The 26,447-nt window shown below is 51.3% G+C and overlaps 1 protein-coding gene across 1 annotated transcript; it reads left to right on the forward strand.

The window, feature by feature from the left end:
* Window positions 1-639: 639 nt before the first annotated feature.
* On the forward strand, window positions 640-26,447 carry FGF9 (fibroblast growth factor 9). Its single transcript, XM_059996093.1, has 3 exons — window positions 640-992; window positions 8,999-9,102; window positions 25,634-26,447. The coding sequence occupies exons 1-3, from the start codon at window positions 716-718 to the stop codon at window positions 25,877-25,879; spliced, it is 627 nt and encodes a 208-aa protein (XP_059852076.1). The 5' UTR covers window positions 640-715; the 3' UTR covers window positions 25,880-26,447.

The following is a 26,447-nucleotide window of genomic DNA, read 5'->3' on the forward strand; positions in this document are numbered from 1 at the left end:
GCCGCGGCGCCCCTCGCTCCCGCCGCCGCCCGCCGCCCGCGCTAAGCCAATGGACGCCTGCCGAGCCCCTGGAGAATTCTGGATACCAGCTTTGGACGCCTAAAGTTTTTCCTTCTTTTTGTTTTATTACCATTATTCTCATTTTTGGAGGGAGGACGGGGGCAGATTTGTCGCCGCCACCAACGTGAGATTTTTTTTTTTCCCCTTGAAGGATTCCTGCTGATATCTGCAGAGTCGGTTAGAGTGAAAACGGCGCATGCCTTCCTGGATCCGTAAATTCTGACGTAGCCCGTGCATCTTAAAACCCCCTATAATAACGCCTAGGCATTTAAGTTGCTATGGTCATTCTGATCTCAAACCAAATGGAGAAACTACGGATTTTTTTTCCTTATTACGGTCGGATGGGATGAAGACCTTCCTGCCTGCTGAGAGCCGGGGAATCTATCTGTAGAGATACATAGATACGTTTATCAATATGTCAGTGTGTGAGTATAAAGTGGTGGCTTCTTAGACTATCCGTGGTTTGACCTTGAACCTGTGCCAGTGAAGCAGCAGATGACTTTTATTTATCCATTTAATGGATTGAAGAAAAGGACCTTTTTTCTCTCTCTGCAACTGCAGTAAGGGAGGGGAGTTGGATATACCTCGCCTAATAGCTCCTGGGTTGGCACCATCATTATTGTTTATCGCTGTGCTCCGAAAGCCGAGTCTTCTGATGGCTCCCCTAGGTGAAGTTGGGAACTATTTCGGTGTGCAGGATGCGGCACCGTTTGGGAATGTGCCCGTGTTGCCGGCGGACAGCCCGGTTTTGTTAAGTGACCACCTGGGTCAGTCCGAAGCAGGGGGGCTTCCCAGGGGACCTGCAGTCACGGACTTGGATCATTTAAAGGGGATTCTCAGGCGGAGGCAGCTCTACTGCAGGACTGGATTTCACTTAGAAATCTTCCCCAATGGTACTATCCAGGGAACCAGGAAAGACCACAGCCGATTTGGTAGGTACACCATTAACCCTTTACTGTCCGTGCTGGCATGTTCGGATTGTAACTACCGAGAAGGTGGCTGGGCGGGGGATGCGGGAAGGGGTCTCTCCCTCTCTCTGTCTCCGTCTGTCTCTGTCTTGCTAGCTCAAGGGGGGGGGGTGGGGTGGGGGGAGGGAAGCCTCCGGAATTGCAGATCTGCCGCTGGCACTGATGCGGGTCTACATTGAAAGGCCTTTTTTTTTTTCTTTGTAAAGGAGGGCGTGATTTATAAATATAACACAAGCCCCTAGTTCTTTTGCATCAGATACACGGGAAGATCGGGTTTAGGAAGTTTCTTTTGAATGGACTGATTCCACGAGTTTAAAGCTTTAATGATTAACTACTGAGAACTTAAAATGCATTTTCCTGAAGGCAGTTATCATCTTGTGTCAAATGAAGTTTTTGCCCCTTCCCTTTTTTCCTCCAATAAGTATCCTGCTTGAATTTTAAATTAAGCGTATTGCTTACTCCCACCGTGAGGGTCTGGAACCCTTTAGCCGAAGGTTGCTAATTGTTCTGTTGGGAAGAGGACTAAAGTCGTATTTTAGACTCTGGGCTGCAGAGGCACTGGGGGAAAATGACTCGGGAAGGGGCAGGGCGCTCACCAGGGGCGTTTGTCCATCCAGCCACGAGTTATTCCCTGTGCTTTGTAATTTCCATGGCGTGCAGCCCTGTGTGGCTCTGGTGTAAGTGTGTGCGCCCGTGCAAAAGCTGCGAGCTAATTTTAAAGGGCATTCCGAGGATTTCATTTCCCGAGGAGGGTATTTGTGACTCAGCATGGATAGCTGCAGACCCGAGGGCTGGTGACTGCCCCCTTTAATGAGTGCACACACGTGTCTGCTGGGCCACCCTGAGCCCGACAGCAGCGACTCGGCGAGCACAGTCCCGGGGTGGGGGGAACTGATGGTGGAGGGGCGACTCGGGTTTTCTCCTTACTTACCAAAAAAAAAAAAAAAAAAAAAAAGAGGGGGGCGTTTGGGCAACCAGACTGTTGGAAGGAGTTAACTTATTGAGTAAACCCACCTGACAACACTTAAACTAGGTCGTAAAAACAAAGTCCTGTGGTGACTTCTTTTCCTCAAGCTTTAACGCCAGATGTTGAACACGATCTAAACTATCTGTATAGGTTCGTGGGCCGCAGACGATGCAGGAGGTGAGGACGGTTCGGGCCTGAGACGGGGCTGGTCCCGGATGCACGAGCCCCGGGATTTTCTGCCTCGGCTCACCCCGCACTGAACCTACCGGCATGAACGGCGGGCTGCCTCCCTTCTCTGCTTTGCAGCTTTCAATTACGGAAACGTAGCCCAGAGGAGCGGAGGCAGCTCTGGCCGCTGCGGAGCGGGGACGAAACTTTCCTAAAGTGCTCTCTGCGGCCGCTCCCGGGGCTGCTGCAGGACCCGGGGCGGCCGTGGGCGGGGGCGCCGAGCCCAGACGGGTCCCCGGCGCGCCGGCCGGCAGGTGCCACTCGGCGGCCGCCGGCCAACTCCGCGCGGTCCTAGACGCGCTCGGGTTCGGCGGCTTGCCCCCGCCCCGCGCGCCCTCGGCTGCGGGGACCGCTGTGTCCCGGGCGCCCGGCCGGCTGGCGCGCTGCGGCCGCGCTTAGGGGTCGGGCTCCTTTTGCCTGAGCCGCGTCCCTTCGCGCTCGCCGCGTGTGAGTGCGGGTCCAGCGGATCCAGCCGCCGCCCGGGCAGCGCGGCCGCGCGCGGGGTGGAAGCTGCCGGAGGCGCGCGCGGCGGGGGACTCGGTGGCGGGGCCGAGGCCCCTGAGCCCCGTCCCGTCTCGGACCCTTCTCTCTCCTTCGACGCTCACAGCCGGGTCTCGGGAGCGGTGGGCTCGCGGCGCCGGAGGTGGGTCGGGCCGGCCGGCAGGGCGGGAGCCGCGGGGAAGGGAGGGGGACAAAGGGCGGCGCAGGCGGCGGGGGCCGCGTGCCATTGTTACCGCTGCCGAGCGGGGCCTGGCGCCCCTCTCCGCGCCCTGCGTGGCTGGGCCCCGGCCCGGGGAGCCCGCGGTGGGCGCCCGAGTGCGGCCGGCGGCCTGGTGTGCAGTCGAGCCCGGGCCGGGAGCGCCCGGGACCCGCGTAGAGTGGGGGGGGGAAGCTCCGGTTGGGGCTCCTCCACCTCGCCCCCACCGTGGGTGTTTTTTTTTTTTAAACGCAGTCACCTTTCGTGTAGGACGTTCGCTACACGCAGCCGAGTCATTAGGAATCCGGTGACTCCGCCACGGGGACAGAGAGGGACCAGGGTGGATGAAGGGGACCGGGGACCGGAAAGCGGGGAGCCGAGAGGCGCGCTCTGGGGTCAGCCGGCAAGGACGCTGGCACGGTGGCTGAACAGAGACCGTAAAACAAAAACCCGGCCTCGGCACCCCACCTCCGACCCCGGAGATGACACGTCCACTCCTTGTCCGCCCGGCACTGCCGGCGGGCTGGTAGGCGCAGTGCTGGGTGGGAGGCCGGGCAGCGGAAGCCCGGCCGGGGGTGGGGTGGGGTGGGGTGGGGTGGGGTGGGGGCCCGGCCCGAGCTCGGGGGTCGGCCGGGAGCTGGCTGCGGGGGAGGGGCGCGCCCGGCGCTCGCCGCGCCCTCACCCGGGTTTGGATGCGGCTGAGTGGGTGGTGTGCGCAGTGGGGGCGGGGAAGGAGGGCGAGGCGGGAGGCTTATTTCAGCTTCCATCCGGTGGCAGGGAGGAGCGCCCCCGGGGTGACAGCAGTGCCGCGGTCTCCCGCTGCGGCAGGTCCCAATATTAGCAACCTCTGCAGCGCCGCGCCGCCGAGCCTCCCACCCTGCCTCCCGGCCCCGCCCGGGGCGCCGGAGGGGCGGGCGGGCGCTAGGACCCGGGTCGGGGCGGCGGCCGTCGCACCTGGCACTCCCGCCCCCGCACCCCCCCCCCCGGCCTCACCTTGGGCCCTCCCCCTCCCCCGCGTGCGCCCCCCTCCTCGCCCGCTGCGCTCTGGGGACTTCGAATGCAATCCCGGTTTCTCTTCCGAGTCCATAGGAAAGAGTAGCTGTGGGTAGGGGCGAGGGGGGTTTGCACCCTGATTAAAACAGAAGGTGCCTTTTCTACCTGAAACGGAAAGGCAGGAGGAAGCGTGCGGGGAAAATGACGTGCTACCCCCCGCAGCTGCAGGTGACCGCAGCTGCTGGCAAGCGTGGCGGTGGCACTGCGGCGGCGGTGCGGGTCGTGGCGGGGGGAGGGGGGGAACCTTACTGCTGTCCCAGCAGGAGCCGCGCGGTGACAACTTAGGTGGGACCTAGAGGGAGCTCTTTGTTTTCCTTTCGGGGGTGCTGGCGTGGAGCTGAGGCCCAGCCTGGAGAAAGGGAACCGGGACTCGTATCTCTGGGTGATAGGCCAGGGGAGCCAGACGGTTCGTTTCCTTTTTTTTTTTTTTCCTCTTTAGAGCACTTGCTAGACGGAAAAAGTGAGCAGAAAATCAATTGAGGAAATGGTGATGTGGAATAATAAAAAAGTGAGCGTCGGGCCTGATCCGTTATTTGACTTGGCACGAGGAGCCTGAGCGGGGTGACCCCGGCCTGGTGCGGAGATGCCTGCGTCCCTGCCGGGCGTCTTCCGGCCCTAGTGCAGCTCCGCCAGGCCGCCTGCATCAGGACCAGGGCTCCCGGCTGGGGCTGCCGGGTCCAGGGGTCAGGTGAAGTTGTACCAGGGCGGAGAAACATGATAACAGTACACTTTAAAAAGAAAGAGGTTCAAAAAAATCTTACTTCCAGGGTTTCGCACTTGAAACAATGCCCTTCTGGGTATCTGGCTCTTCAATATCTCAGTAAGGGAAAGGCTGCCTATTTAAGGAGCTGTTTCAGGATAGGTTCAGATTCTCGAAAAATCGGTGGGGTTATGGCTCCCATTCAGCTAGTCATTTCCCACATGAACTCTGGGATTTGCTCAAGTTGCTGCAGACTCGGGCTTGCTGGGATTGGGGCTCTGAGCTGATTGATTTGGCAACCCTGGTGCGGGATTCTCCCGGCCAGCAGGGAGCTCTGTGTGTGTGTGTGTGGGGGGGGGGGGGGGGCGGGCCGGTTAATCTATTTTCGAAAGCCTGTGTCAGGCCTCTCTCCACAGCCTGCACACATTCTTGTCCTCTGAAGAATGCAGCTCTGTTAAGTGTTGGGGGCTTTTAGGCTGGAGGGTTGTTTAACACGGGCCAGAGTGGAGCTGCTTGGGCTGGCCCTCCCACTTCCCATGGCCAGCGTGGAGGTGAGGCCCATGCAGAGGGGCTCTTGGGAGCTGGGCCAGCTTTGGGGTCATGGTCCACGTGAACAGAGCTTGGGGGCTGAGCACTGCTACCTAGTGAGTCCGGGGCGAGGATGATGCTCTGCTGAGGTCATTTTCCTGCAGTGGTCCCAGGAACTGACCTGGCCTCTTGCGGATCACAGATGACCGTGGACCCCACCAGACCCCGTCAGGCTTCCTGGGCCCAGTGAGTGCATCCTCACTGGAACTGTTGCCTGCCGTGAAAGGGAATCGCCAGGTGCCACTCGTCACTGACCTCATGCTTCCCAGGCCACTCCATCACTGTCCATTGCTGTGGCCCTTCTGACCTGCCTAAGAGAGCTGGGCCACCCTGGGACACATGTGAGGGCCACACTTCAATCTCAGGCACAGCCCCACCATTCCCTCCCTCCCTTTCCTCCTTCTTCTCTTCCTAGCTCTTTCCTTCACTCCGTTCCTCTCCTGTGGATGGTGAAGCCTGTCACCGTTTCTACCCAGAAGCCTTCTTCTGGGCTTTTCCCGAGCCTCACGCCCACGTGAACAGCCACTGGGGGAGCGGCCCCGCTCAGACCAGTGCGGTTGGGATCACTTGCTCGGCAGTGGCTCAGGCCCAGGGAGAGGTTAGCTGACCTGGTTGAGGTTCTAGAGTTCATGGTGGACATGATGGTAGCAGGGATGATAAGGATTGCAGTCTGCGGGGGGCGGGAGCTGGTTCAGGTGGTCAGGGCTTTCTGGCCTCGCAGCTTTGGCCCCCTCTGCACGTGAGGGAACGGCTGTGACTCAGGCGTTCTGAGTTCTGCTTGCCCTCGGATCGTGAGGTGACCCCATAAAAAGCTGGGCTGCTCTTTCGAGGTCTCTGCTTCTCAAGGAGCTGCAGAGATAGGGGTGCTGGTTTGAGATGATGAAACCTTTTCCACCTGGGGTCCCTAGATGTAGCCCCTTCTCATGTGGAGCACGCCTGGGAGGCTTGTCTCGGCCCGATTCCTTTTAGGAAGCCCCTCTGGCTCTCCTGGTCCAGCCTGAGTGAGCCGCCCAGAGCGTACCCTGAACACCTGCCTCTCACCGCATTTCCCACATTGTTATTACATTTATCTGGTTATTTGTCCTTCCTCCCACTAGGCAGGAAGCTCTTTGAGGGTGTAGGCTAGACCTTGTTCATCTCCATACCCTCAGCAAAGGGCATGGTGCTCGGCTTACAATACAGTCACTCCTTAGTTTGCTGACTGAATGAGTGAGTGCATATCTTGCTGATGCCAGGAAGAGATAACAAGATAAGATGTCTTACTACCTTCATTTCCAAAATGTATAATAATCGTTTCGGACCTTAAGTCCTTTAAAAAGAAAAAAACCCATGTGCACAAAGAACAACGTGCGAAGAGTGTGCACACACAGGTGCCCACCTTCCCAAGTCCTGTGTGATGAGAGCACGGTCCCAGGAGCTCACGTGTCCCTCACTTCCTCTGCTTCTAGTCCTGTGCACTGGGCCTGCAGAGTCTCACCTGGGTAACATCTTCCAGTCACTAGTGAGGGACTAACTATATAAAAGTGGTACAGAAATCACGGATCCGTGAGAAAAGGTAAAAGTGATGGGAAGGTGTACCTAGTCAGTAAGGACCTAGGCTTTGGAGTCTGATCGCTTGGGGGCAAGTTATCCTTGAACCTACTGTCCCCACGTGTCATCTGGAGATTAGCGTATGGTAATGCCTAGGGCTGTTCTGAGGGCTGAATGACATCAGGCCTCTCACTGGGCACAGACTAGATGCTCGAGGAGTCCAGTTGTTAGGATTGTCACTGTTGATATTATTACTTCTGATGTTCTGCTGACCAGCCAGTTACATGGTTTTGCGAGATCACATGCACTTATTTTTTCTTAGGTCTGATGGGCAATGTCAGTTAATAGTCTCAGAGCTGCCTCCTGCTTAGGGAAAAGAGAAAGATCATCAGATACCCTCTTAGAAGGTGCAAGTATTGTTTATTTTAGTTTTATGACTTTCAGTTTTATTGACATGGTGTATTAAATCGGTCAGATGCAAAGGGGCCAAATGCTTTCATTTTACAATGAAAGTTGGACATTAATGAATTCCTTATACTATTTCAGGATAACAATGACTTATATTGTGTGTTTTCAGGTAGCTAAGAGATTCACATGTGTGTGACTCCTATGGTAATAAAATGCTACAACATAAGTTATTTTTAATCATAAGAGTTAGACGTAGTATAATGAAATAAAATGATTCATCAATAAGGATGTGCATCTCACAAGAAGTGACTCTCATGGAACTACTGCCTTATTTGTCTTTCCATTAGGTTTGTGAGGTGGGGATGGCTGGTAATGAACTTATTTCACATGTATTTTTCACTAGAGAGTCACAGGTTATCAGATCCAGAACTCAATTTGTAACTTCTCTTTATATTTATTCACACACTATTTCACATTCTGTTAAAATACATAGTTTTGCAGGTCCAGATAGACATTCTGTAAACTGTAAGCTCAAAATATTTGTTGCATTTTGTGCTGATAACAGAATTAGGAATACCTCTTTATAAGAAATCTCTTTCCCTTCGTCCGTCACCTTGGAACCTTTGCTTTATTAGATTTATGTAGTTCACATCTTCTTGTGATTGCAACACAGTCTATTTTGCGAGAGTTGCAAAATTAATTGTTTAAAACTACATGTAAGTGCTTTTCTATGAGTCACGTGAGACTGACTCTAGCCCAGGGTTACCCTTAGTTTCTTTCTAAATTCTTAAATGTAAGTAAGTTTTTTAATATTTGGAGATATTTTAAACAACTCAGTATTTGGTATGTGTTCATACAAGGTTTACACAACGTGTAGCACTTTAAGACAAAATGGAAAAAATGGTCGAGCATGAGTGATATTAGCATCGTCCCAATATACCATTGGGTAATCATGTTAAAACAACAATATGGTTATAGAACCTGGAACTGCTGTTGTATGACCACAAAATTCTGGGTTTATGCCCAGCTTAGGTATTGTTATTCTTAGTGAGGTAAGCAAGGTGAAAGAAGGAAATAAAAGAAGATCGTTATGTTGATTTGATTTTGGGATATAGTATTCCACGCCTATTTTAAATCAAGAGCATTTTTGGAATCAGCATTTTTTTCCCCCAGAATATTGTGTTATCTTAATTGCTTAACTGTCTCTTTGGGGCTTAGATAAGCACAGTGAAAATGAATACTTTGTTTAAGCAGAAATATTTGGGATATGTGTGGGCTTTTTAGTTTTCCAGATGGAGCTCAATACAGTTATACAATAGAGAGCTGGATAACTTTCGGTGTAAACCAGACAAGTCTTTGGTTGTCATCTCCTATTCTTATTATGAGGGGCATAGACCCTTCTCTGAATAGAATTTTGTTTTTCCAATCCATGGCCATACACAGATACTTAATTTCACATTTTTAAAGTGGAAGTAAGTTTTCTCATACATTATACTCTTTTAAGTTAATTAGAACACGTGCATTGGTTTACTGACATGTCACTTCTCACCATATCTATGTAAATGCTAGCTTTTTTACTTAAAAAATATTTTGTTACGTGTTGTGTTGATGAGTTTTTTTGTCTCATTACTGTAAGATAAAATTTAGTTGAAAAATCAATTCTTTGGGGCAGTGGTTTTAAGAGAAGACACTTCTCGAGTGAAGGTGCGGCCTTCCTCTTAGATGCTCCCAGGGATGTGGACGCTCCAGGGGAGATGCTCTGTGCTCTGACCTGTCTCCCTCTGCTGTTGGTCTCGCAGGCATCCTGGAGTTTATCAGTATAGCGGTGGGCCTGGTCAGCATTCGAGGCGTGGACAGCGGACTCTACCTCGGCATGAATGAGAAAGGGGAGCTGTACGGATCAGTAAGTACCGTAGAGACCTTGCCAGCCTTCCTGACTCACGTTTGCCGGAAACTGCTCTTTCTCTAGCTTATAAATAGAAATGAAACAGTGGTGGGAAGGGGAGTGTAGGTTTTCACTTTTTGAAGAAAACCACTTCATTTTTATTAATAGATATCAGCCCTGGATCTTCACGAGACCAAAGTTTCTAAGCAAATGCTTTATTTATATGCCAAGCCATTTTCATTGTCAAGGAAATAAAAAATTCACAACTGTGAAAAATCCCATCTTCTTGTATTGAATGGGAGTTATTTTTGAAACGAATTGAAATGATCTTCCAAGCTTTGCCAAGCATTGTAATTAAAACTAGAAATAGACCATGCAGTGAGTATAAACCCTTTCTCTGAGCTGCATAAAATTTTCATTATGTAGAGAGAGAAGGGAGATGGAAATTATTGTCAGATATTCTTGTATGTGAATAAGAATATAAAAATATAATAATTATTTGCAAGTGTTAGGAGTTTCTTCCTTCCCCGGTCTTACTTCCTATCTCCACTGGGTCGTAAGCTCCTTGGGTGAGGCAAAGAAGAGCGCTCACTGTAGCCCGCCAGGCACGGCTCTAGGTGCCAGGGTTGGGAGGGCAGAAATGAACGAGAGTCCCCCGCTTCTGCTTTGAGAGGAGGGGCAGACTTTGTATCTCTTTACTGCACAGTAGGAACTGGACACATTTCTGCTAAAGGTATGAGTGTGAATACTAGGTTATCAGTTACTGTATATAACTTGAGTTTTCAACAAAAGATTTGTAGTGAAGTCAGCCTTCAGTTTCTTGTTGCCATTATTGGTGGTCAAATGGGGATTTAATCCATGTTATCTGCAATATGAGAACTTTGGCTAGAATCTACAAAAAGTTGAAAATTAAAAGACGCTCAGAATGGGAGAAGTTCTGGAGTCCTCTGTTGGCAGAAGTGAAGGCCGTTTTTATGTAGAATCAGGAGAAACTTTTTCTAGATATCCTTTTTTTTAATCCATATACTAGTAAATACACACACACACACACACACACACACACACACAAGGGTTGGGAGTAGTATCCAACTTTTACTCAGAAACTCCAGGAGACAATAAATGGTATAGTTTGAATATAACACCCACCATTTTTCATGACACAAGGATGGTTTTTCTGCTTTGGTAAAATTTGAATGTAAGATTGATTGCTTTTGTTAGACATTTGTCTTTTTAAAAAAGTGCTTCCTCGAGAGAGTGGCTTATTTTAAAATAGGTTTTTAAGCATAGGATTGAGTTTAGTTTTTTAAACACAGTTCTTGGTCTAGATGAAGTTATTTACTTCCTAAATTATCTTCGTCAACGCTTTTAAGTGCAAAGATTCAAGATGTAAGGAAGCTTTTAGATTTTTAAAACATTCAGTGATGTTCTCCTTTTGTCACCCCTCACTTTTCCCTTCACTTTTAGGTCCATAATGTGGATTTAATTCAGTCAGTCATAGGTGGGCTCAGTAGAAGGCTTTCTGTGTTGGGTCGCAGTCTGACCTTCTGTGGGTGGGGAGGTGGAAGGGACTGTAGTTTATCACCGTGGTCTCCAGATGTTTTGAGTGTGGATTTCAACACTGCATCTTAAATTATTTGAAAATTGCATATGGAACGCATAGTTCGTATATGTTACGTTATTTTATAAAACACGCCTTAAGGCAAAGTGTTTGGAAGGCAGCGATGAGTGAGCAGACAGAGGCCATGCTGCTTGTCCTCAGCCCTCGGGCCACGCGGACAGCCGATGGCCTTGCGTCCGTGAGGCCTCGGCCTGGCGCAGGGGCGCTTCCGGGGGCCGCCGGCCCCCTCCCTAATGCCGCCCTCCTCCCTGTGGCCCCATCTGAGCCCCGCTGGGACGAGACCCGCTGACAGCGGGGTGGCAGCCAGGCCGGGAGGCCGTCTCCTGGGAGGCAGGGAAGCCGGACTGGAGGCCCTGCTGCCTGATTTAGGCCTTTCAAGCCCCGCCTGCACCCAGCAGAGCTGGGACAGGGCCCTCTCCCTATCCGTCCCTTCTCACCCGAGGGCCCTGCTGGGAGGCCGGCGTGACCGGGCCGCTTCTGCGCCGTGGGAAGCTCGTCCCCTTCCCCACCCCAATGGGAGGGTCCCTTCAGACCCAGACACGGGCCACTTCCCGCTCGGATCCCTCAAGCCTCTGCAGGCCGAGCCCCCCCGTCTTGCTGTGTCCTCTCCCCGAACCACGCTGCTGGTCCGCTTTGCTGTGTCGCCTGTCCCTGTGTAGGCCGCGTCCGCCTCGTTGCGCTTCTGCGGACACTGGTGGGCTGCTGGGCCGCGCCGTCAGGTTCCCCGCCCCCGCCCCGGCCCCGGCCCTGCCGTCCCCTCCCCCGTGTGCCCGCGGAGGCAGCCTTCTTTCTTTCAGATTCCGTGAAGATGCTGCCTTTTCTGCAAAACCTTCCCTACGCCCCTAACTCGGACCCTAGTTTCTGGTCAGCGTTTCTTGTGTTGGCCTCTGGGCCCCGGGGATGCTTTGTTTGTGTTTCCGTCCTCACGCGAGGAATGTACACTTCCGGTGTGGCCGCGTCCCCAGCGTGTCGAGGGCCTGGGCTGCAGCTTTCTTTTGAATATCGCCCCCCCGCCCCGCCACAGCCCGAGCCCCGCACATGTTGGGTTGAAGGCGATCGAAGTCGGGGTTCATTCGTGGCTCCACTGGCCCTGGAGGTGCAGCCCTTGAGGTCATTGTGTCCCTAGGGCCCTGCTGGAGGGAGGAGTCCCTCCCGGCCACCCTCGTGCTGAGCTGGGCTGTAACGCGTCGTCGTCCGAATGTCCAGCCCCAGGGGGCGTGGCCGAGTCTGGAGAAGGTGGTGTCTGGGGGAGAATGGGGACGGGCATCAGGACATCAGTGGGTGCCCTGCCTGTTCCTCGCATCCGCGAAACCAAGGGCTGGACTTCCGTGGCCCGAATGCTCCTGCTCTGGATCTCAGGACTCTGCAGGCTTCGCTCCCGAGTCTTGCCTGCCTGGCCCACAGGGTGCTCTACGGCATGATGTTATGCAGCAGGACCATCTGTTCCCAGCAGCCGGCCTGGTTTGCCCGCGGCCCGTACCTCATGCAGGTGTGCGGAGGCGTGGGGGAGACCATCTCCTCGGGGGCCAGGAATCACTTTCCACTGCGTTTGTGCTTGTCATCCTGGCGTGGCAGTGAGAATGGGGGGGACACCCACATGTCCCCTTTTCATCCTGATGAGATGGAGAGAAGGAAAGAGAGAAACAGGCAACGACACTGTTATTAAATACGCTGGAAACTAGCCCGAGGAGTTTGCTTGTATGAAGCTGTGTGAAGCTCCGTAAAGTGGAAAAGGTGTGTTTCTAAACATTGGGGAAAACTTGAAAAGACTGATCTCATTGGGAAAGAAGGTAAATAGATTTGGGGAAACAGCCATCACTTTTATAAAGTAAGTGAATGTGTAAATGTAGCAAAAGTTAATCTAAAATGTATTTTGGGGATTATTTTTCTCTTTTCATCTATGTAGATCTTTTGTTTCCAAGTTTACATTAGGATTAGATCTAAAAGGCCAGAGGTGAATGGGGTAATACTTCTTCAGAAAAACATGTGGGATTGTGACATCCTATTAGATTGTGGAAATAGGAAAAACTCTATTGCTGGTGTGTATCATTATATGATTCAAGGAAAACCTGAGTTGTTCTACTTCTGGGATGGAGTTTGATTATTGTATTCATGTGTTCATTCATCCATGCCTCCATTCATTTGCTCATTTGTTCACAAACATTTATACCTACGATGTGCCCAGCATTGTACTAAGTGCATGACAGTGCAACAAATATCTCAAAATCTGGTAGGAGAGATACAAATAATTCAGTGCAATGTGATATGCACTGTATTAGAGGAATCACAAGTATCTTGGGAGTCCAGAAGAGTGTTTAAATAACTCCTTGGGGAAATTGGATGGGAGCACTTAATTGGGTCTTGAGGGATGAATAGGAGTCTCAGAAAAGGGAGGGCAGACAAGGAAGGGCACATAATGTTTCAAATGTAAAGATTAGAATATCCTGCCTGGGTGAAATTTAGGGAGGGTATTAGATCTCTCACATACACACTCATTTGGGTGCACACTTGGGCAGAGGATTAGAGTATTAGTTTACATTTGTCACTTTCGTTCTTATCAAAGAGACTAGAAGTAAGGCTCAGTTACTTTTAGGGTCTTAATCTTAATTATCCGAGTATCATCAAGATACTTCAGTGTGTCAAGAATAATTGACTGTACTAAATATCTCATTAAAAAAGAATGCCTTGAAAAAAAGTTAATCTGTTTCAAGGAGCCTGCATTTCATGAGAGATATTGACCTTTTCATTAAAAAAAGGTAGCACAGTCACTAAAATTCTAATGATACAGGAAAGCAAGCATGGGATCTGTAAACATGGTGAAAAGGATGACATGGATTTCTGGTTTGTACCCCTGGTAGCACGTACGGCATTCTGTCCAGAGTTTTCATTCCCCGTTGGTCTTTCCTGCTGGATTAAGTTCTTAGGAGACAGACTCTGTCTTTACAGTCTGTATGTTTCCTGAAGGCTCCGCATGAGCAGCTGGAACATAGGGTTTGTCACCCCAGCTCTCCAGCCGGTCATGCCCTCGTGGACCGCGCTGCCCAGGATGTCGCTGCCCACCTGACCGTCCTAGACTTCCACAGGCGGGACCCTGCTTAACTGTCACGGCTGAAGGGTAGGGGGTGGGGTGACTTGCTCCGAGGCTGGAGCTCGGGGGCCGGTGGGCCAGAGCGAGGACTCAGACCAGCTCTAGGGGGCCTGGCCACCGCGCTGACAGAGGTGCTGCTGTTTGTTGTTCCGTTTCCAGAGACACAGCTGGGCCCGATTCGGTTTCTGTGAGTCCGTGTAATCAGTAACCAAGGTGTGATGGATTTGGACTGTGTTTCCAGTGCACAGGAACTTAAAAAAGCCCAAAGCATTGGGGCAGTTGTGGACTGGGTGAACGTGTGTGAGCCAGAGCCGTCCCTTGTGCGGTGTTTCCACGTGTGCAGTGTTTCCACGTGTGCAGTGTTTCCACGTGTGCGGTGTTTCCACAGCGGGTGCAGCAGCAGGGGGCCCAGGATGAAGGAGTATGTCTACCTCTGTAAGAGGAAAACGGTGAAGTATCTCAGATCCTCAGAACCCCATTTGCCTTAGATTATTTTTATTATCTTATTTGAATATGTACAAACACGAACCCCTTATGCCTCTTTGGCAACTGCAATTCAAAACATATTTATATTAAAATTCACACTGGACTATAAGACCAATAGACTCTGAAGCAGTAGGGTGGATCTGATGTGACGGCTGAGATGCTGCCTCAGTGTCCGGGCTTTGAGCTTGGCACACCTGTCCCCCAGGGCTTCTGGGGGAGGAGGTCCTCCCCCCGTGTCTTCCGGGGCGAATTACTGGGAAGCCAGGTGTCACCTGACCTTCACCGACGTTCCAAGGATGTCGTTCCTCTTCCCGGTAGCCCTGATGGTGAGAGTTGTACTGCTTAGCGCCGAAGGTAACTTTAGACACACGCACATTCTTGGGCGGCAGTATGTGGTTATGCGCGGTCATCTGGAAGGTCTAGAGTGGCCTTAAAATGACCCCTTTACTTTTTCATGAAATGAAGGGTCAGAGAAAACGCTCTTCCAGGAAGCTTGTTGCCCCCAGATTTGGTCCTCTATCCTCCTGGGATCCGTAGGTGCCAGTCGTGAAAACGCCTGGGGCTGGGAGGCCCTGGCAGGGAGGGTCCCTGTTGTTTGCATTAGGTGCTGCGGTGCCCTTGTGAGGGGCTTTGGAACAAGCAGAGTGAACATGTGTGTTACGGAACAGGACACCGTACCCGATGGCCTGTCCACACTGGACTTAGCAGTTTGTCGTTTTGCTGTGTCAGTTCAGATGACTTTGATGGTGGATGGTGAGGCGTGTCCTGTAGGTCGAGTCTCCAAGGAATGTCATTCCTGTAAAGGGTCATTTGTGCAGTAATCTCCTTGATGGCGGGCGTGCTCTGGAAGTGGGCGGTTTTAAATAGATACTTCGGGTGATAGAGCAAGGCCTTCAATTGCTAGTGTAGTTGCCAGCGTTCAGAGGATCAGGTGGTGACTTTGAAGACAGGAGGGCAGCGCCTCAGAAGAGCATCTGCTGTGTGAGCTGATTTCGTTCATAGTGTCCTTGTTCTAGAGGTGACGGGAATGAGAGTTTAGTGGCTTAGCGACTGAGTCAAGGTAACACAGAGTACGTAAGGACTTACTATTTGAACATAGGTGAATTAGTAAATCTTGCCTGGTACATATGCATGAGTGGCCAGCCGTTTTTGTGAATAAAAGATATATGTGTATATATATATATATAATTTTTTTTTTGCCAGAAATAACCCCGTATTAGAGCAGGATTGTAGTCTCCCCTTCACAGATAGGACTTTGAAACAATTGTCTCTTTCTAGTACTAGTTTCTATTTAGTGGTTCATTTGTTTCCTTAGCATCTATACTCCTGGCCGTTAATTAGTGGAAAATCATCTTTTAAAATCATACCTTCTTATTTGAGTTTACATACGTTTACGTTGTGAAGCATGGGAGCTGCCTCCCCTGACGGTCTGAGGTGAGGTGTGTGGAAAACCTCGCAAGTTAGTGGTGGCTGGAGTCACCCAGCACAGGTCTTCGTGGGCTTCGGGAAGGACCCGGTTTAATGGTCGAAGCTCACGGGCGGGGCCCTCTCCGTGTGGCAGGAGAGGCGGGCAGGGGATGGTTCCAGGACCCGGGGCTGTGCTCAGTGCGCAGGGAGGGTCTTTCTTTAGGGTCCGGGGCCTCCGGCCCGCCCCTCCCTGCACCCCGTGCACATCGCGCCTCTTTGCAGAGGGTCGTCTGTCGGGCACGCAGAGCCAGGCCGCTGCTTGGATGCTGGGGACGCGGGGCTTCCGCTTCTGCTTCCCACCTCCCCGCACGCTCCCCGCCACACTCGGCTGCCCTCGCTCGCACACTCGTTTGCTTTCGCAAAGCCAGGGGACGTGACCGTGTCGCTGCTCACACGGGCCGGCCCTTCCGTAGGAGCCAGGAGTACAGGTGGCCCTCGTGACCGCAGGCTGCGTGCGCGCACGTTTGTCTGCTGGCTGCGGTTGCCGCGTGACCCTGCAGTCGTGTCGCTCGCCGGCCTGCACGGAGGGGCAGAAGCCGCGTCTCGAGGGGGCAGCTCCCACTGGGCAAGCGCCCCTTCTGCCACGGGTCTCACGTTTTTTGTGCTTTTGGTGGTGGTTTTGCTGGTTAGGATGCCCCCGGGACCGAGTGCTGAGATGCTGTTTGGTGTCCCAAGTGCCGGAGGCTGGGCGAGCCTCACGGAGGATACGCGGACCTCAGAGGAGCCTCCGTCGGCCTGAGTCACTGCCTGCGTCCACGGCTAATGAGCCAGCACTATTAACTTGAAACAGAAGCAGGCGTAAAACAAGGTTATGTATTGATTTGTTGACAAAAATGTCATGAGCAGAGGCTCACAGGACCCTAACCCTGTGTTTCCCCGGGAGCCGCGGTTCAGGGCCCCGATCCACACACAATACCCCGCGCAGGTGAGTGTTGTTTTCTCCTGGGGTGACCTTGCAGCTTTGGGGGGCAGTCAGACGTGCACACCAAGGCTTATAATTTGGTGCGACTGGTGTTGTGACAGAACTGTATACAGAAAGGCCTTGGGGAGCATGGGGGAGGGAGCTCCATCCCTGGCCTGGGAGGAGACGTCAGGATTACTCACAGAGGAGATGGAGAAAAGTAGGCAGGTGGTCTCGGGCAGGGAAAGGCTGGCGTGAAAGCAGCTTCAGGGCTGCAGGCTTTGGAGCCGTGGCTGCCGGGAGGAGCCTGATTCTGCCATCTTTACTCCCCCTCCAGCCCCAGTGGTCCTGGCTCTGCTTCTGTTTCTCTCAGCTGCTGCCAGAGGCCACGACACCGACATTTGGAGGGTCCTCCACTGTCATCATCATTGCCATCTGGGGGTGCTGCAGCCTGGCTGCTCCCGTGTCCTGGCCCGGGAGACACCCCCTCCCAGAGAAAGCCCCACCCGCTCGCCCCAGGGCCGCCCCGCTCCTGCCCCCTGCCAGGACTGGCTTGTCCGCTGCGTGTCCATCGACCTGGGCGTCCCGCAGCATCCTTGCAGGCGGCTGAGAAGAGTGTCTGCCTTCCCAGCACCCCGCCGCCGAGGCTCCCCAAGGACGGAGAGGTTCTGGCTTGGAGTGGAGCCCCACATAGGGCTCCATGAATGCTTTCAGTCCTGACATAAATGCATCCCCTCCTTCCTCAGTCTTTTGTTGTGACTTTTCAGAGAGCTCTCTGCTGCAGTCTGCTTTTCCTTTGTGGGGAACCGCCCACGGCTCAGTGCAGTGTTCTGAGCTCGGACTTGCCAAGGTCATGCCAAGGGCACCCTCCCCGGTGCGTGCTGGGCTGGCTCTGCTGTGGCCGGGAGTGGCTCTGTCCGTGTGGCTGCCACACTGCCCTGCACGTGTGCACGCTTGCTGTCCACTCCCAGCCCGAGGCTCCTCTCTGCCCTCCCTCCCTCTCTTCCATTTTCCTTGTGAGTCGCTGTGTGGCAGGTCATTTTCTCTGGACCCTCTGGGGTGGCTTGTATTCCTTTTCTTTCTCTCCCTGTCCTTTGAGTAGATTTTCAGTTTTCTGTGTTTCGATGGAAGGTTCAAGCCTGTACTTGCATCCTGAAGGGTTTGAACGTGGAGATGCAGTGACGAGTAAGGGCAGTGCAGGGCCTGGGCCGCTCGCTCCGTGGCTCGTGGGCTGTGCAGCCTTGGGCGACCTCCTCAGGCCGGCTGGGCTGGGACTAGGAACCAGGGTAACGAGGACAGTGGAGACGGGGCCCAGGATGCGGCCGGCGCTGTCCTGGCCCCCGGGGCTGTGCAGCTGCTGCTTCGCCTCCTTCAGGGATAAGTGTGGTCCCAGAAGGAGACGCCTGCACGGAGGCGCACGGAAACTGTGCTTCTTGCAAGTCTGAATTCAGAAGTTCAGATTTAGGACACAGTCTGTGAAAGTAAATAAACATTTCCCTTCAGATCGAACTGTGGCGCCCCTTGCATTACACTTGAAAATGTTAACCGTAGAGCTTCATCTGCTAGGGTTAACTTTATACACCTTCTCCTCAAGTGCAGCACGTTACTATTGTACCCACTTAATTAAATGGAAAAGTTGGACTGTGTTTTAGGGGCTTAGCTCCCATCGTGGTGGTGGCGAGCATGACTTCTCATGCCTGCATGTCGGTGCAGTCACTACGCTGTGGCAGCGCTGCCCTGGCCTCCCCCGGACTCGGCGTTTCAGGGTGAAGGTGCTGTTGTGGAAGCGGCCCACGTTGGTGTATGGCTCCGGTGCCTCGGGGAAGCAGGCCGACTGGCCGACGGTGTGAGCTGGGATTCGTCCTGGAAGGGGGCCATTTGCAGAGGGGCCCCGAGAGAATGGGACAGCCACCCACGTGTGAGGAAGGGACAGCAGCACCGGTCACTTTCCACGAGCGTGGGGCCATTTCTCTAGCGCTAGGCGGGGGCTGGGAGGAAGAGTCTGGTTCCAGAGAAATATGGGCTGACGCGAGTCCAGCTGGAGCTGGTGGCGGGCAGTAGGGGGGGCCCCGGGGAGTCGAGAGGTGCCGGAAACACGCATGTGCTCGTGAGCCCACTCGGGGTTCCTCTGTGCACCTCGGAGGGGGTGTGACTGGGTGTCTGAGAAATTCTGGAGCCCTGGTGTCGCTTCTCTCCAACATTCCTTTTATCTATCTTGTGCACACGTCCAACTTTGCCTCCAGCTCTGGGCACTCTGTGACTTTGATAACTTCTTGTTTTCCTCCAGGATTTGGTTTTTCTTCCCAGTAAGTCCTCTGCGGGCAGCTGATGACGTAGGGTTTGTTGGTCAGGCAGACGTTCATTTGTGAGCCATGTTTTGTGAGGCCAACACCGGGGGACATCCTATCGGTCTCCCAGGGAGGGAAGGAGGGGCCCCTTGTGCCGAAGCTGTGTCTTCTTCCCCGTCCTTTCTTCCCCGAAACAGCAGCCTCCCCGCTTGGTTGCTTCTGGAAGCATTACTTAGCTGTCCGTCTCTGCAGAGGTAACGGAGGCTGAACGTTTGGGCGTGTTTCTTCCCCCTTCTTCCAGCAGCTTCTTTTCCGTTTCCTAGTCAGCGCGTCCTTCCCGAGTCATTGTGGGTGGCTAGGCCTCCACACTGGATGCTCAAGGCCGGATCACGCGGCCTTAGACTCAGAGAGACCGTGGACATCCCTGAGTCCAGTCTCCTGTCTTCACAGAGAAGGAACTTGAGGCCCAGGGTGGCTAATCAACCCCACTGTGTGTGTCTGTAGGAGGCTGACATTCCTTTACCATAGAAATTCCGTGAATCTCTTAGTTCTTCAGAAATTGCCTTTGCGCTTACTTTGCCGTCATCTTTGTTAATCTTTCAGTTGGTCTAATTTTATTTCTGCACTCAAGGCCTGAATTCAGCCTGCTTTGTCTACCGTAGAAGATCTCTGGTACGTGTTTCTGTTTCGATTCTCCCTCCTGCGGTGCGTCTGCAGACGCGGTGGTTGGGTTCCAGTGTCTCTGCCTGGTGTCCTTAATAACAGGAATTATTTCCTTCATTCCACCTCCCAGCCTTGAAGCTGTCCACTTCCCCTCCATGGTCTGTCCTTCGACTTTCGGTTTTTACAAAGAGTAATATTTAGCTTGAAGTGTTTTCAGCTTTTGCAAATCTCTGATGTGCATTTTAAGTGGTCACTGAATGACTTACTTCTCTTATCAGATGATCATTTATGATAAATGTTACCTGTGCTCTAGGACCCTAAGAGAAACTTCACAAACTTTTCCTGTAGGGCTCTCGGCAGAAGCACCAAATGTGCACAGTCTACCCATTGGCAGAAGCAAAAATATTTCATAAAGTGAGTATTAAACTTCTCTGCTTGAATTCTGTTCAACCTTGGGCAGGATTTTCTTTCCCCTGTGGGGCTCCACCTCTGAACATATATCGCAAGTTTATGAGCTCACTTGATTTGCTAAACAAATGTCCGTTTCTAGGGTGGCTGCTAAGGACAGCATCTAAGTTGTCTGGTCTGCTCTGTGGTACACGCGGCGGGCGCTGTCCTTGGCTGTGTGGTGGGTACCATGTGGCTGGTGAGCCCACACCATAGGAGACGTCCAAGGCCGGATCAGATTCAGACTGGGCCCTACCTTTGAGTCCACAGGTACACCTAAGTACGCAGCTTCTGGAGCGAAGCTGAATTCTGTCTTGTTTTGTCTGGTTTGGTGGGGGAGGAGTGGAGAGAACGTAGGAATTCTTACCTTTTTGTGTATTAGACGAGACAGACGTTGCCCGCCCACTTGCTTCGTTTGTGTACGTTGACCAGACACAACTGATTCAACCGTTCCCACAATTCCAGTGGCAGTTTTGATGGCCAGGATCATGGGTATGAAAGCAGGCCCGTGGGAATGGTAGGGATTTTAAAGAGGTTTTGAAAAATGGGCCTTGAGTGAGGCGTGTTGAGGGCTTAAGGGGGCTGGATCCGAAGGGAACTTCTAATAAAATGAGAAATAGTGCCTTCCTGCCTGTTCTGTGTGTTTGTGGCTTTCCGTTTGGGGACTTCTCCCAGGAGAGAAGCGTTAAAATACCTAGCTTCTTATTAATGATCCTTTCGTCATTATATTTAATCACCGCAATGCTTGCAACAATTCCCATGAAGACTTTACTGCTAGATTATTAATGAGCAAGGTACATCTCTACGAGTAATTGTAGTTAAGGGAGGTTTAAATACCATGACTGGGGTAAACGGTAGGCAGAGAACAAGCGATTACGTCAAATCAGTAACTTACAAAAGGTTCGGGAACTCTATCAAGGCAGTTTCTGACCTTGGGCTTTATGTGTTGTGAGTTTATGCAGGGAGGTCAAACAGCCCGTTGAGTTGAACACAAACAACCATTTGGATGTTGTGGGTAAAGCTACACCATATGTTTATATGTATGGCAGCATAAGTCTGTACATTTTCAAGGAGGACTCTTGAATCTCAAATTTTGAAAACTTCTGATTTCAGTTTTTAAATGGGTACAGATAGGAGTCAGGCATGGTAACGCCCATGTGGATTACCCATTTTCCAATTGTCAAATAGTTAAGATTAGTGTCCGTATGAGTTGATGGCGTATAACATTCCCAAACATTCTCTGGGGTATACTATAATTTTCACATTATTATCTCATACTTTGGTTTTAATAGGATTTTGGTAAAAGTTTGGAAGTTTTAATTTCAGTTTTTCCCACTGCTCAGAATTTGATGATATAAAATGAAAAGGGGTTTCCATAGCTGCTCACATTCACCAGATTTTGTTCCAAAGCATGGGCTTTAGGAGACTTTTGAATTAAATCCACATTCTCCACCCAAGCTGAGTGACATAATCTAGCAGTTCAAAGATAGGTATGCCATAAACAGCTATAGTTAAATAATCCCCCCAAAATATTAAAACATGGAAATACAATAAAAGAAGAATTGATCACTTTATAGTGGAATACTCTATAAACTGTCTGCATTGGAAACATGTGGTGAGTTTTAAAACATCTGAGTTTTATAGTTCTAAAGTGTATAGTTTATTTGAAGGCAGAACCTGTTTTTTCTCCTCTGTGTATATATAAGAATACAGCTTAATGTATGTTTTTTGCCGTCGCAGTTTGCATTCACTTTCTTATTTTTAATTTAGAGAAATCACTTTGGAGTACAAATATGTAACATAAATATATTCACCTCAAGTAAATATTTTATCGCTAAGTACTAAAGTCTAATCATAAAGATTAATTCTGTAAATCTTGTTGCTTTGTCTACCTTTGTCTGAAACAAAAATCACAAATAGCAAGAAGAAATTATTTGAAAGCATATACATGGTATAGAAAGGTATCAGGGTCTTTAATTTTTATGATCATTTAAATTAAATTTTTTTTTTAAGGTCTGCAGGTTTTTCTGAGTGGCGTTATACCCCTTGTGTAATAATTACAGGACTGAACGGGATCAGGGGTTTTGCAAGGTAATGTCTGCACGGCCTCATTTAACTAGTTACCTGAGGTTATCCAACCCTCCCGTGAAGGAGAGGACTGAACTCTTAACCATCACAAAAGCTGCTGTCTGTAGATGACAGTGTCCTACGTGGAACAGTCACTTCATTTTCCGCATTGCCTAGAGCATTATATTGTGTGTGTAAAGGATGTTACAACAGCCTCATAAGGGGAACAGAGCCGTGTTTGCTGAGCAGTGAAAAGGTTAGTTCAGTTTCTTACCTCGTTCAACTTTTTTAAAAACGTTTTTTTTTTTTCCCCCCGCAAACTGACAATACCCCCAAAACATGTGAATTGAGGCTCATCTTCAATACTGGACTCATTAGTGTTTCAGTCTTAGCGTGCAGTGTCCTTCCCACTGCAGAATTCTGTGCATACGCTCTGTTTTCTCCACCTCCACCCGTTCCTCCTGCAAAATGAATAGTGTTTTTAAAAAATTGCATTTTGAGGTAAAGAAGAAAGGCAGCACGTGTGATTGTCAGAATCAGAGGGGCTGCACCGAGTTGTGGAACGTGGTCCGTGGAGCCCCCCTCCCGGCCCTTTGGAAGGGGCCTCGGAAGTCCCTGGACGGACGGGGTGTCTGGAGGAACCCTCCATTAGTGAGAAGTGGAAGGTGCGGGGTCTGGGGCAGGTGACCTCCCTTCCAGGCCCCCCTGTCTCGGGCATTTTCCGGGGAAAGTTGCAATACCTTTTGGCTGAGGTTGGCTCCAGTTCTGAGAGGTTCTGAACTCATGGTTCTGACATGCCCCCACGGTGACTGGGGGCGTGTCCTGGGCTCCGGGTGCCGATCGCCGGCCATGCACCTGTGATGGCCTCGCCTCAGGTGTGACACTGACCTGCTCCAGGTGAGGCTGCCGGAGCAGGGGCTGTTGCTCCAAAGCCAGGCCCCTCATGGTGTGCAGACCCTGCAGGTGCGACTTGTATACAAAGCAGATGGAAGCTGGGGCAGGCCTTGGGATCCAGAAGGAGGAGGGACAGCCTTATTATTATTCTTTTTTTTGTGGTACGCGGGCCTTTCACTGTTGTGGCTTCTCCTGTTGCGGAGGACAGGCTCCGGACGCGCAGGCTCAGCGGCCATGGCTCACGGGCCCTGCCGCTCCGCGGCATGTGGGATCTTCCCGGACCGGGGCACGAACCCGGGTCCCCTGCATCGGCAGGCGGACTCTCAACCACTGCACCACCAGGGAAGCCTGAGCCTTATTTTTTAAACCAAGTATCTGTCAGGTAAAGTGATTTCCTGTTGAGAAAAAGAAAGCTTAATTTGAATTCTTTTTTCATCTCCTTGGTAGAACTGAAGGCTCTACAATTCCCTACTTCGGTCCACCTTTATTAAGTAGAAAATAAATGAACATTGCTTGTTTAGAAAATTTACTTAATCACTGCAAACTCAAACCAGACATTTTAAGCCAGGAGTAATCTTGTCTGTGGGGAGAATATTTATTGTACAGATGGAAGTAAAGTCTGAAATAGCTGTTAAAGTCTTTAACACACTATTTTTATTTTGTCCGCTTTAATGGAGATGAAACAGAAATCACGTTCAGCCTGGTCTCCCCAGCATAGGGGGTTTCCTCTAGGTTTGCTCGTGGAGGGAGGTGAGGGGCTTCTCTGCTAGCGCCCAGGTGAGGGGAGCTGCAGGTGCCACTCGCCCCCTGCAACGCACCTTGTCCCTATAAACCCGGCATCAGGTGCCCGGAGTGTCCCCATCATCCTGTCCTGCTCGATGCTTTTGGTTGCTTTTGTTGCTTCCCCTTGTTCCAGCTCGCTTAGCAGAGACTGGTCCAAGGAGATAAGATTTTGTTACCAACCTGCTCAGTACATTTTGATCACCTAGAGCAGCGGTCCCCAACCTTTTTGGCACCAGGGACCAGTTTCGTGGAAGACAGTTTTTCCACGGATTGGGCGGGGCGATGGTTCGGGAGGTGATGCGAGCGAGGGGGGTGGGGGGGGCGGGGGGCGCGATGGGCAGCGGCAGATGAAGCTTCGCTCGTTGCCCACCGCTCGCCTCCTGCTGTGCAGCCTGGCTCCTGACAGGCCGCGGACCAGTACCGGTATCGGTCGGTGGCCGGGGGTTGGGGACTCCTCACCTAGAAGAGCAGCTCCCAGGAGGTACAGGTCCCCTGTGTTTCTGGGTGGTTCAAGCCTTCCGTGAACGGAGGAGTGACGTGGGGAAACCAGCTCACGCTGGCCGCGGGCTTTCAGCATCCTCAGCTTGACACGCCCCCTGTCCCCACCCTCGCTCTCCCGACGCGACCACGGCAGCTGGAGATGATGCCTTCTGCCGGGCTGGCTGTGAATCAGTGCACTAGGTTGTGTCCTCAAGTGTGTAACTGCGTGGACATGTATTTGTAGGTTTTCTTATTTACATAAGGGGCCAGGTGGGCAAGAGCAAGGGGAATGTTTTCAGAAGCCGTTTTAGTGTTTATTTTTTAACACTGCCATCTGGGAAGGTGCTGATGTTAAAGTTTCAACGTGGTGAGAAGAAGAACAAGGAGCTGATCCACCCCACTGCCTCACTTCTCCAGGCGCAGCTAGAAGCACATGTTTGTGCCTGGAATGCGTTCACGGTTTGGGGTGTGATGTGTGCATCGCTTCTGGTCCTTACTGCCCTCAAGACACGTGGCTGCAGGGGCCCTAGGTTATGGGGTTCCAGGGAACCCAGGCTCTCATAAAGCTCTGGTGGAGAGTGAAGTGTAATACATTTATGAGATGTGGAACCTTTCTGCTTTTAAACTGGGGGGAGTGTGTGGTGGTTCTTCTAAGTTCAAGGAAACAGGAGGGCTGGGATGTTTGTCTTTACTTCTTTGTACTCAGGAAGACCCAGACCTGATAGAAAGCATCGTATCTCAAAGTGTGGACTCCGGCTGCATCGGAATTACACAAGGCCTGTTGGAAATGCGTATTTCCAGACTTTCTGGATCAGAATTTTAAAAGGTTTGGGATTGGAAATTTACGCTTAAAAAAAGCATCCCAAGGTGATTCTTCTGCACACTGAAGTCTGAAAACCACTCTTCTAGTGTAATGAATAACTCCACTGCTTCAGAGGGCAGCAGATCTCTGACGTCGCTGGTGATGTTGGTCTGTGTGGCGAGGACTTTATGAAAAGTACGCTGAAGATGAAGCGGCAGTCTGAGACTCTTTCTTCGAAAAGGCCCTCCCCCCAGGATGGTCACCATCCTAATTGCTGTGGTGAAAATGGGAACAGCTCATGGCGTTAGCTGCCTTTGCCTACTGACTCATTCAGATAATTGGCATGTGGAAAAGTTTAACTAGAAAACATTAGACTCTTTTGTGCTTTAATCATTATGAAAAAAAATTAGGAGGTAGTTACATTTATAGAGGTAAGCAGTTTTTGCAAAGTGCACTTAAAGTGGGTTAAAATTGGTATTTTGTCACCAGTTATGTTATGTAGCAATTGCTTTCAGTACGGAACGTAGCTAATTTTTGCAAAATATTTGCTTTTGTTTTTTAACAGGAAAAACTAACCCAAGAGTGTGTATTCAGAGAACAGTTTGAAGAAAACTGGTATAACACGTACTCCTCGAATCTGTATAAACACGTGGACACTGGAAGGCGGTTCTATGTCGCGTTAAATAAGGACGGGACCCCCAGAGAAGGAACGAGGACTAAACGGCACCAGAAATTCACACATTTTTTACCCAGACCAGTGGACCCCGACAAAGTACCCGAACTCTATAAGGGTATCCTAAGCCAAAGTTGACAAAGACCGTTTCTTCACTTGAGCCCTTAAAAAAGTAACCACTATAAAGGTTTCACGCGGTGGGTTCTTATTGATTTGCTGTGTCATCACATCAGCTCCACTGTTGCCAAACTTTGTCGCATGCATAGTCTGACGGAGGCGTGGAGGGGACATACTGATTTTGTTCTCCAGGCTCGTCCTCTCTCGGGACCCCCTGCCCACTGCTGCCGGGTGGGTGGTGAGCAGAGGGCAGGAGGCTGCAGGGTGAGGGGGTGAGTGGGGCTGCAGAGAGGAGGGAGCAGAGAGGACCAGCCGATGCATGTGGGGATAGATGCGCTTTCCCGTCCGACCTCTTGTCCTTCATCCTCATCAGCAGAGCTGCCACACCTGGACGCATCGGGATCTGGCTGGCGGCCCGAGGGGGGCCCCGCTGCATATTCACAGGCAGGAGGGTGCGGTCTGACCGACGAGACTTTCTCGGTTCATTGTCACGGGTGTCATCCCAGTGAATTTAAAGCAAAGACCTCTTAGTTAAAAAAAAAAAAGAAAAAAAAAGAAAAAAAGTTAAATTTATTTATAGAAATTCCAA

Source organism: Delphinus delphis, chromosome 18 (assembly GCF_949987515.2).
Source record: "Delphinus delphis chromosome 18, mDelDel1.2, whole genome shotgun sequence".
NCBI classification, from domain to species: domain Eukaryota; kingdom Metazoa; phylum Chordata; class Mammalia; order Artiodactyla; family Delphinidae; genus Delphinus; species Delphinus delphis.

What these genes read in the sequence shown, in the direction of transcription:
- FGF9 (XM_059996093.1), top strand. Translation starts at nt 716, where the DNA reads ATGGCTCCCCTAGGTGAAGTTGGGAACTATTTCGGTGTGCAGGATGCG. An exon ending in GAAAGACCACAGCCGATTTG is followed by an intron (nt 993 to 8,998) that starts GTAGGTACACCA and finishes TTGGTCTCGCAG; the next exon opens with GCATCCTGGAGTTTATCAGT. An exon ending in AAGGGGAGCTGTACGGATCA is followed by an intron (nt 9,103 to 25,633) that starts GTAAGTACCGTA and finishes GTTTTTTAACAG; the next exon opens with GAAAAACTAACCCAAGAGTG.